Source organism: Protomyctophum bolini, assembly GCF_963924005.1.
Source record: "Protomyctophum bolini genome assembly, chromosome: 11".
Classification (NCBI taxonomy): domain Eukaryota; kingdom Metazoa; phylum Chordata; class Actinopteri; order Myctophiformes; family Myctophidae; genus Protomyctophum; species Protomyctophum bolini.
Genome location: NC_137872.1, coordinates 12,173,312 through 12,185,405, shown reverse-complemented (window position 1 = coordinate 12,185,405; position 12,094 = coordinate 12,173,312). Strand labels below are relative to the sequence as shown.

Genomic DNA, 12,094 nt, shown 5'->3' with positions numbered 1-12,094 from the left:
AGGAACCAAAGTCACTCAGAGGTTTATGTGTCACAAGGGTTGAATCTAGTTGTCACTTTCTAGCTCAGTTACAAATGGTGGCTCATTAAAGTCAATTAGGTGATACCGAGGCAACCATCTGTGATCTTATAGTCATATCTCATCATCATATGCCAGGCAATAGTTTCACAGGAGTCAGGAGGACTCATTCATACAAGCAGAGATCAGCCAGTGGTTTCAGGTTATATTTTTTGCATGGAGAAAATAATAAACTTGCCTTGTTTGGCTGCTGTTTGGTGAATACTGTTGAGCCACCACTCCATTTTCTACCACACTATTTTATCAATCTGTTGTTTCCTTCTCCTCTATGCTCTGCTTTGGCTTCCAATTCACCTGCTCATTATCTCTCAATGCTCACTTAAAACTCCCATCCCTGCTCCAACCTCTGCAACACAACAGGGTGGCTGACATTTCTAAAACTCAAAGAGTCCCAACGGGGGGGGCAGAGTTGGTCGCCGGGGTAACAAACACCCACACGTTCTAGGCGGGGATGGCAGTAAGTGGTTCATAATTCAAGAGGAGATACAGATGGGCTTCCCGTTTTTGTCATATTGGTACACCAGCATCTTAATGCAGTGGGAGTTGGCCGGGGAGATCCAGGGGCTGCTTGTGATGGAGAAATTGTGACTGGCGTAGAATGGTGCCGGCTGCTTCCGGCAGCGGAAGAAGGCACGCAACACGTTGGCCGCCATGCCTCGGAAGCGCTTGCTGATGAAACAGTAGAGGAAGAAGTTGACGCCTGTGTTGAGCAGCGCCAGCATGTTGGCCAAGTCCGTGAGCAGGTGGAGCAGTCGCCCGGCGGTTTGTGAGGTTGGTGGCGCGGAGTAGAAGTGGTAGAGGATCACGAGGGTGCGTGGCGCCCACAGCACGGCAAAGATGGAGGTGATGGCCAGCAGAATGGCTGTGGTCTTCCCGGTGGAGTAGCCCCGCAGGCGGAAACAGTTGCGTCGCCTGCGTAGCTTTCTCACGATGACAGCATTGAGGGAGAAGAAGACGGTGCAGGGGAGGAGGTAGACGGTGGCGCAGTGGGCCCACACCAGAACATGCTGGGCCACGGTGCTCCTGCTGCCCTCCCCTCCGCCTCCATCTCCATCCCTCACCCCGGGCAGGCTGTGCCAGAGCTCGGGCCACCAGTAATAGGGCGCGGCGGAGAGCAGACACCCGACATACACGGCCAGTATGACCCTGCGCGTGCGGGCCGGGTAGGAAACGGTGTGGTAGCGCAGCGGGTGGCAGACAGCGATGTAACGGTCGACGGTGAGGGGAACGGTGATCCAGATGGAGGTGTGGATGGAAGAGAACTCCAGCACCTGCACCGCCTTGTTGAGGGACGGAGGCAGCGCCCTGCCCAGGATGAAGTCTTCCAGCAGGAAGTCGACAAAAACGATGAGCAGGAGTACAAGGATATCGGCGGCCGCCAGCGCCAGGAGATAGTTGTAGGAGGACTTCTGGCGACGCACAACCAGCTGGGACAGTATGATGACTGTCAGGATGTTGGCTAGGAGGAGGTGGAGGAGGGGCGGAGGAGTTGACACAAGGATGAAGGAGAGTGATTGAGAGGGGAAGAGAATAGGAGGGGAAGGGAGAAATAATTGGAAAGGAAGAAGTTTGATGAGGTGGGGGGTAGGAAATGGATTGGGCATAGGATAGGGTTTGATGAGGTGGGGGGTAGGAAATGGATTGGGCATAGGATAGGGTTTGATGAGGTGGGGGGTAGGAAATGGATTGGGCATAGGATTTGGGCAGAGGAAGAAAATGAGGAGAGTGAGCGTTATTGGGCAGGTTATTGAAAAGGGGGAAAACACTCCAATCCAGCCAACAACAAACAAATCGGGCACACAGAAAGCAATCACGACATAGCACGACACCTAGCACACAGAGAGGCAGTGGACATGTGTTGCTCCCATGCATGGGTTGATTACTTGTTATGGCGCAAATAGATGGCATTCAAACGTATTATGAAATGAAATGATGGAAAGAAAACACACAAAGAAAGCACAAAAAGAGGACAACCAATCTTCTGAACAATTTCAGACCACTGAGAGCAGGCGTGGAAGAACCACGAGGAACATTTTCAATCTCAGCACACACGACAAACAGGACTGTGAGGATTACAGTGGAGACTGGAGAGTAACCACTTTCAATCTCTATTTTTGGCGTGTCATCATCATTTTTTTTAATAATAAAATCTTAATTTTTCATGTATAGAAAATGAAAGAAAAAAAGGAAGACAAAAGACGGAGATATAGCAGTTAACCAACCTTGCAAGGCTTTGTGAACTTGTTTATCTACTATTTTGACCTCAACCCCCCTCAGGTCCCTAGACGCCACTTATTGGAAAACCACTGTTCTGCTCTTTGAACCGTTTGATGTTGCCCGACTCCCCCCTTCCCCCTGCTGAACCTGACTTTGGGAACTTTCAACCTGCCTGGTATCCCTATTTGGAGTACAGTATATAGACTAAAGAGGTCCTTTGTCCACCAGTCGACCTTGATGCTTAATCAGGATAAATAGCCACAGGTTAATCTAAGCGGTGGATATTGCTCTTGTCTTCATGTCTTTATGTATGTAAATTGTCTTGTTCTTTGTGTTATGTCAAATGTGTGTATATGTGTTCTGCATACTTGGCTGCTGTGTCGCAAGACAAATTTCAGTGTGAACTGACAATAAAGTACTATATCATATCATATCATAGGCACACATTTAACTGACCTGAACAACCACAATGGAAAGCAATTTGAGCAATTACTTTTATTAGCCTTGAATTTTTATTTTATTTTTTATTGTAGGACCGGAATGTTTCTTATTGAGTTTGTTGCATGTGATAAGTCTATGTTTTGCTGTAGTCTATGTGGATCCCATAACGACTGCTATCTTGATGTGCAGCTAACAAAAACAAGGGGGGCACAATATGCAATGTCAGACTCTTAATAATGTGCTGAGCTCACCAACTCCATACAAAATAAACGGCAACAAAATAAAGACAGCTAGCCTCCCTTCCATATTTCTCCTCTCTCTTTAATTCTCTCACTCTCAAGCTCTCTCTCTCTCTCTGCATGCATCAATAAATAATAGTCTACTGTAACTGTACATGATCCACACCAATATGTCTGTCGCTCTGCATTTCCCCACTCCGTCCTAACCATCTCATCCCACACATTTCTCTTGCATCCATAATATGTACATGTAATGGCATCGTGTCTCCCCCCCCCCCCCCCCCCCTCCCATTGTCCCCACACGTTTAGACCCTGTCACTGCTAAGCGCTGCAGGTGGTCATGTGAGAGGGTGAGCACGTGTCTCCTCCGATACACGTGAAGTCACCGGCCGCTCCTCTGGTCGTGACAGCGAGGACCTTCACCATGCAGGAGGACGTGAGGCATGCGGAGGAACACGCTATGCTTCCCTCTACTCTACTCGCTGACAGACTGCGGTGTATAAAGTGACTAAGTACATTTACTTAGGTACAATTTAGATCTTCTTTTTGAGTGGTGCAACAACTCCCTTACGGAGCTATGTGTGTGGGTAGCTGGCTGGGTGGGTGGCTAGGTGTGTCTGAGCACGAAAACAGCATGGTTGTTTTTCACCACCTGTGCGCAACCTAACACACACACACACACACACACACACACACACACATTACCACCACTGCTTCCTAGTCCCAACCTATACCGTATAGGTGTCACTATAGCAGGGCAAAGGAGATGGTCCCTGCCACTATAGCAGGGCAAAAGAGATGGTCCCTGCCACTATAGCAGGGCAAAAGAGATGGTCCCTGTCACTATAGCAGGGCAAAAGAGATGGTCCCTGTCACTATAGCAGGGCAAAAGAGATGGTCCCTGTCACTATAGCAGGGCAAAAGAGATGGTCCCTGTCACTATAGCAGGGCAAAGGAGATGGTCCCTGTCACTATAGCAGGGCAAAAGAGATGGTCCCTGTCACTATAGCAGGGCAAAAGAGATGGTCCCTGATAAACAGGAGTCCCAACCTACCGTATAGGTGTCACTATAGCGGGGGGAAAGAGATGCTCCCTGCCCAGCTTCCCTGTTTATATAATCACATTTTTTCTCCCTCTCCTGTTCGCTCTCGCTCTTTCTCTCTCTCTCTCTCTGAGAGATGCTTGGTCATTGCGATGGTGAATGGCCCAGGAGGACACGGATGGACGATCACAGTGCCCTGTCCAGTCCAGAAAGGGAACGCATGTGGACAGAAAGACTACTTCTTCTAAAAGTGCAATCGCTCTCTGTGTCCGAATAGGTTTACAGTCCCTATTTATTTTCCCTCTTGTCAACAATTCAACAAAAAAACTGGAGACACATACAGACATTATGCCATATCTCAGACGTTTCCGCTTCCAGATTTGTGAGCATGCAGTCTCTCTCCCAGCTTCCTCCATTATGTGCAGATGCAATACCTTACTGGAGATATCATAAATAACGTTATTATTAGGGCTGTCAAAATTAACTGAGTTAATTAAATTGTGAAATTAATTATTTAAAAATATTAAAGCAGGCCCGGACGGTTAGCTCAACCGTCTGGGCAGCCCTATAGGCCGCTGAGCCAACATGACGGCGTGCTGTGGGTTCGACTCCCGATCCCGACGGCCTTTTCCTGTCAGATTACTTTCAACCAAAAGCAAAAATGATGACCCGCCCCATACATCCCATCCACGTCGGTTATGGCCATAAAAGGCTGCACAATTCACCCTTTGTCAGGCAGGAGCAGCAGGCTCTTTTCTGCCTTGTTCCGCCCTGGTTCCAGTTGGGCCCACACTGCAATACCAAATTCGGCCACTATGTCCATTTGGCCTCAGGGTTTCCTCCGGGTGCCATTTCTATTCATATATACTCTAAGGATCTACCGTAGGTATTTCTTGCTAAAAGCCTTTCACTGCTATGGTGAAATGACGTGTATAAACATTCTGTGAGACTTGAAAGTTGAGTGCTATATTCTCCCTTAAATACTGCATTGCTTTACTATGAGTAGTAGGAGCCTTTCAAATTGGTGCTATCATCAAATCTTTTCTCGTTCCATTCTATAGAGTCAGTACACTTGTTATTAGCTCCTGGGTGCTCTGGGTTGACATGACATCTCACCGGCCAGATTAAACGTCTCTTGCTCGCTCTGATTGGCCTGCCAAGCCATAGCTAGCAACTCAGTTTTCAAGTTGTTTTCAAGTTCTGATGTGTTACTCTTATCCAATCATTCTTGTTATGCACACTGAGCTATCAATCACAACCTTCAGCCCAAAGAGAGCTGATAGCAAGGCAGCCGTTGAGCAGAATTTCAATATGCCTGAAAGTAATTGTTCCTCAGTTGCCGCTGACTGAGCTTTGGGCAATGATGATTCTGTTTTTTTCAGGCTATAGCCCTATAGTTATGTTTGAATGAATATATGCAAATGTTAGTGTTGATTATCGTGTATTAATCTAATTATAGTAAACTAATACTTGTATACTTTAAAAGATACAGATCAAGGGAAAGAGACCTTTTACAGTACAACAATGTTTCAAGTTTACTCTGTACACATGTAAAATAAACGGCATTAACAATATATTAGAGTTTGCCTCTTCTACAAAATCTAAAAGTTACTGTCGCGGCGTCACACGTGCCAAGCTGTCATTCTCTTGTATTATATCGTACTTGTATTATTTATTTATTTCCCACCACGGAGTAACCTCGCGGCAGACTATCCAGCATATACGTAGCTATCCACCTCGGAGGAAAGTTTGGTAAGGCTGGCAGTGTCGGTAGGCCAATCAGAGGCATGCGGGGCGTTACCATGTCTATGCTCGGACGTAGAATAGATATACGACTTGCAAACATTGATGGAAAGGTCAACAGAAAACTTGGTGTCGAACCAGGTTTGTCTGTACTGTACTGTCAAAAGTATGACCAATATCAGCTCACTGCACGAACTAGTCCCAGTATAACATCATGGAAAAGAAAGCTAACCACTTGCAACCTGGCGTCCTTATTTTGGGCATGTCATTATAGGCGAAGGTTTCCGAACAATTTATAGCAAGTTATAAACCAATAACGATTTTAGGCTATTTTAATTAACACCGTGATACGAAAATAGGGATTATGGAACAGTCTCTCTCTACAATGAAGAAATACCAAAGTGAAAGTCGTGAATAGTAATAAATACAAATCAAATGAAATAAATGAATAAATAAAAGAAAACCCACTAATATTAGTTTAGAACTTAGAGGAACTGTGAAGATATTTCCATTTAACCATTTAACACTAGACAACAATAGCATTTACCATTGGGTAACCCTGGTGGCTTTACTGTAGCTTATCAGGGCTCAGTCCTGGCCGCAGCTGGCCTGGGTTTAAATCCCACCCATGGGCCTTTGCTGTATGTTCTTCTGTATCTCCCTCTCCCATTTACTGTCTCTCTCCACTCTTGCTGTCAGAACAAGAATTGAGAATTGAAAATGCCCCCCCAATAAGAAATCTCTCTCTCTCTCTCTCTCTCTCTCTCTCACGCACGCACACACACACACACAGACGCACGCACACACAGTCACACACAAAGTCACACACAAAGTCACACACACACACACACACACAGACACAGACACACACACACACACACACACACACACACACACACACACACACACACGCACACGCACACGCACACACGCACGCACGCACGCACGCACGCACGCACCCACACACACAGGTAAAACAGTAGGAGTGCCATTTATCCAAATAGCTCTATTTCATGCTACACTGGGCCAGTCAAAGGAAAAAATGATTCGAGTCACACTGCACCATAATGTATATTAATCGTTTCACTGCTGCTGACCGTTCTCCCACGCCGCCTGTGGCCAGTGCAGCGTTTAGTCAAACTACCTCGCTCAGCATGAAGCCATCTCCGATCTGTCCTTTTCAGATGGAGCTGACGCTGTCATTGATTTGCATTGCTGCAACACGGGGGGTGGGGGGGGGCATCAGCACTTAGCAGCTGTCACTGACCATCTAGCATGGGGATGAATGTTTTGTGGTCCCGTCCCCCTACCTACCGTAATAGATCTGGGATTGGATTAAATATGGCAGCTTGGAGTCTGGAGCATCACACTTCACAGTCCCAGACACTCTCAGCTGATTACAAATTACAAAGCTGGCTCCAGATAATGACTAAAGATGTCCTTGGCAGCCTGGGAGAAGGCCCGCACACATCAATATAGGGAGGGACGCTCGCGTGCATCGACATACCAATGTGGACACACCCACACACGCAATCTCTCTCCTCCCCCCTGTATCTAAAGTCATTTATATGCCATCATCTACCTGCTAAACAGGGCTTGCACCACCTCGACACCCAGGGCAACACTGTTAGAATCATGTTCTTTGACTTTCTCCAGCGCCTGCTATCTGCTATAGCGGAGAAACAACAATATACAGATTTCTTTTTACTCATTTTAGAAATGGCTTTAGGGCTGTTAATAAGTTGTTATATATGTATTGAAAGAATTCCCAAGATATTCTAGACCACCGTGTGTAGCGTGCACACGCGGGCACGCACACACACACACACACACACACACACACACACACACACACACACACACACACACACACACACACACACACACACACACACACACACACACACACACACACACACACACACACACACACACCACACACCCCACACACACACACACACACACACACCTATGCAAGAGGATCACCCAGGCATGCTTCTACGTGCAGGTCTTGTATATATAGGCCAATCACTGAGCAGGACCCTCACGCAGATACACAGCCAGATTACTTTCCTGTCGACGTCTGGTTGATTGTGTTATCGATTCACAGCCTTCCAGCAGGACGAACTCTGATTGGGAGCATCAACTATGTCAGTGTATTACGCTCCTCCCAAACATAGTAATTCTGTCCGTCTTTCCATCCTGTGCATTTTCTCTTTCTGCATCAGCATTTGATCATGGCATTGCTCGAACATAGCTCCATATGGTCCCTCAGTCCCTATATACGCTCATTCTGTAGCTCCGAGAGGAGAACCGGATGGGAACATTTATTACCCTTTTCTGCACAGTGCATCCAAAAAGTAAAGGTCCGATAATGAGCTAAACAAAATGTACTTTATTCCCGGACAAGAAAATCCAAGTTACGGGTTGAAACCAGCGTTTTAAATAGCTTATTAGCGGAGAGGCAGCATTAGCACCTGCCCTGGTCGAATGTCGAGTGAACTGAAGTCAGTTGGAAAATCGAATTGCGACATTCGACCAGGAGCCTCTCCGGCTGCAACTTCCTTGAAAAATACACATGGCTAAATAAGCGATTTGAACGCTCGTTTCAACACGTTAACTTGGATTTTCTTGTCTGAAAACGAGGTGGAAGGCTAATAAGACGGTGGGACCTCATCTCAGAGCTACATGAGCGCATATAGGGACTGAGATGGGGCTATGCTCTAACACAGCATAGGGACTGAGATGAGGCTATGCTCTAACACAGCATAGGGACTGAGATGGGGCTATGCTCTAACACAGCATAGGGACTGAGATGGGGCTATGCTCTAACACAGTATAGGGACTGAGATGGGGCTATGCTCTAACACAGCATAGGGACTGAGATGGGGCTATGCTCTAACACAGCATAGGGACTGAGATGGGGCTATGCTCTAACACAGCAGAGGGACTGAGATGGGGCTATGCTCTAACACAGCATAGGGACTGAGATGGGGCTATGCTCTAACACAGCATAGGGACTGAGATGGGGCTATGCTCTAACACAGCATAGGGACTGAGATGGGGCTATGCTCTAACACAGCATAGGGACTGAGATGAGGCTATGCTCTAACACAGCATAGGGACTGAGATGGGGCTATGCTCTAACACAGCATAGGGACTGAGATGGGGCTATGCTCTAACACAGCAGTGGTTCTCAAAGTGGGGTCCAGGGACCATCAAGATTCCCAGAGGGGCTTCTCTGAGTGTTATGGGGGTCTTTCCAATCCAAAAGGCTTGTGAACCAATGCTAACAGAGTGGTTTTCAAACCATTTCATGCCAAATGAGGGTCTCATTTGGCAGTGGCTCCCCATCTGAAAACTATTTTGTGCCAGGGACTCCTTGCAAGATTTGTTTGTTAAAATGTATATATATATATATATATATATATATATATATATATATATTTAAAAAAATTAAGATGTTTTTGGCTTTTCTGCCATTATTGATAGATACAGATGAAAAATGACAGGAAAGGGGGAGAGAAAGAGGGAGGGACATGCAGCAAAGGTCGTCATGAATGGGACTCGAACATGCAACGCGCTGTCAAGCCAGAGCCTACAGTATATGCTGCATGCGCCTGCATGGACCACTAAAGCCAGCGGGCGCCCCATATATTTATATATTATATAAAATATATAAATATTATATATCATCACTATATATTATATTAAGATTTTTGTTTTTAAATACCGATCTACAAGTGTTGTGAGCTTGTAGATCAGCTATTTTCAAACAGCTGATGTATATGGTTAAAGAATTGTGGTTAAAAGGATTTAGCTGGGGACCACCAGGAACCACCCCCAAGGACCCATGGGGGGGTTCCTAACACCAACCACTAATTTCCCCTGTTGACCATATTCATTATTCACAGGGGTTTCCCATGCATCCACCAAGTATGACATAAGAGAATGTACCGTACATTGTACAACGTGCGATTATCAACAGTGATCCGTTTTCCCACCACACCCTCTCCCCCCCATGAAACCGTTACGTGGCAGTTCTTTCACACCTGTCAGTGTGTCAGTGTGTCCACACACCTGCAGCACAGCCCCGCCCACCGCATGTACCCAGGTGGAGGTTGTTTTTATACATTTTGTCGGCTCTACAGTGTGTGTGCGCTCATGTGAATCAAAGCATCTCGCTAAGCCCCTCGGCCACTGAAAGTTCTCCTGTAGCGAGATACATTAGAACAGCGGAGCAAATCCTACATAATAGGCCTCGACTATAATCTGTCGACTTGTTCTCTCTGCCCATCAGTCTTCTCTCTCTCTCGGTGTCACCCCCTGTTTCTTTCTCGTTGGTGGTGTGTCTAAGAGGAGAGAGGGTCGACGTGGAATAGGTGGTTTGGGGGAGCTCAGGGATTTTCTCTGTCATTGGCGCTGTATTATTCTGTCTGGACTCTGTGGGCTCCCCAGTGAGACGGGCCCTTCCTTCTGCAGAGGCACAAAGGGGATCCGTGCTGAGCTTGACATTTCCATTTAGCCCAGGCCAGCTTGCATTGGGCTGCCCATTCATTTCAATTGACTCCCAGGTCTTACACGCGTGTCTCTGGAGCTGGGCAGAAAGGAGCTGCCGGCTCTGCTCAGCTGGGGCATCAGGTGACACAGACACACAGCTCATCTCAGTAGGAATTCATTGCTGTCGGGCAGAAACCTCCTATCTCCGTGAAAACACGTCGGTCGTTTTTATGTCAGTCGTTCTTCGATTTTTCAAAAATAGCAGACCTACAAGTAGATCTGCTATTTTTCCAATAGCTAAAGCATAACATAATGCTAACACCAAAAGGGGTTCCCGCCCAGAATGGGTTCAGGCCGCTAGCCCCTCCAATGGTTTGGTTTTCTGAAATCAGCCAAATCTATGAACTTTTAAGGTTTGTTTAGACTCTAAACAAACGTATGTATATATAGGCTCTAAACTTTAGAGCCTATATGTATACATTTCCCGTTCCAGACAAAGTCTATGGACTTTAATGTTTGTTTAGCGTAAATCACGATGTAATTTGTGCCAGCCAACTCTATGGACTTTAAAGATGGAGTGCCGTGATTTCTTTCCACCCTAAAACATATTTAAATACTAAACTGTTCACCTTGTTCACCTGTTTTCTCATACTTGAACGTCAGCCTACTAAGGGAAGGAACTTATACCTCCTATAGGCTTCTACAGTAACTCCATATTCTAACCTTTTGTATTTTTGTTTTCGTAAATTAACGCCCTGAACATGGTACGGCATCACATAGTAGCAAAAGTAGCAGATCTGCAGGTTCGAGCTATTTTTGAATTTGAATCCGGAAAAAGTATAGCAGTTTCGGGCATATGAGGTTTCCACCCGACGAATTTAAACGGAGAGGGATGCACATTCATGCATAATACACACAGATACACAAACGGTAAGTGGCAAGTGCGCATGGGTGCACATTATTACACACACACACACACACACACACACACAGCAATAATCTGTTACGTTAAAATCCTGAAATTCAAAACTTTGCACGTGGAAGTACAAACGTAATGGCATGACAATACACTTTCTGCGCCAAATGTAAAGGTATCTCATTATTCAGAATGGCCTATTTCACAATCATGTTATTGGATTGTAATTAGTAGTGCATTAATGTGTTCATCACGTTTAATGTGGCAGCCATGGTAAAGGTGGAGCTGATTTTAATTACTTTATGTGCTGCTGGGTAGCTTAACCTCTAAATACATCATCATTTATCAGTCAATGTATGTTTTGCATTAATAATGTAGATCTGCCGGTAAGTATCTACCGGTAGTAACTAACACTGTCAAATAAACGGAGTCGAGTAAAAAGTACAGTATTTGCCTCTAGGATGAGTAGGGCTCAAGTTCCCAAACTTTTTCATGTCAAGGACCCCCAAATTGACATTTGAAAAGATATGCCAGAGGCCTCAAGATATACTAAGTTGCCAAAGGATTCCATAGTCTCGCATTCTCTCAAAATTTGGCTCTCAATACGAAAGCATTTCGGTTGGCACCCGGGCTCTGTGCGCGCACCACTGGTCGCTAACCATGCTTTTTTACCGTCCCTCTCTGACTCATTATTTAAAGTGTGGCATAGAAATGGTATTCACTCCTTCAAAGATCTTTATATTGATGGGTTATTTCCGACCTTTGAACAAATACGACGCAAATTCAATTTACCCCAATCACATTTCTTTAGATTTCTACAGATACGACATTTTTTAACACAACACACTGATTCATTTCCAAACATACCTCCCAACTCATCAATGGAATCTATATTTCTACCTGACCCATTGCTCAAAG

The 12,094-nt window shown here is 45.7% G+C and overlaps 1 protein-coding gene across 1 annotated transcript in view; it reads right to left on the bottom strand.

Moving 5' to 3' along the window:
* Positions 1-551: 551 nt before the first annotated feature.
* The window catches only part of gpr139 (G protein-coupled receptor 139), a gene marked incomplete at both ends in the record, with an annotated part of 19,988 nt that continues 8,445 nt past the window's right edge, over positions 552-12,094 (bottom strand). Inside the window, one exon of the mRNA XM_080775001.1 lies at positions 552-1,537. Coding sequence (XP_080631127.1) covers positions 552-1,537 — 986 coding nt within the window. The remainder of the gene's footprint in view (positions 1,538-12,094) is intronic.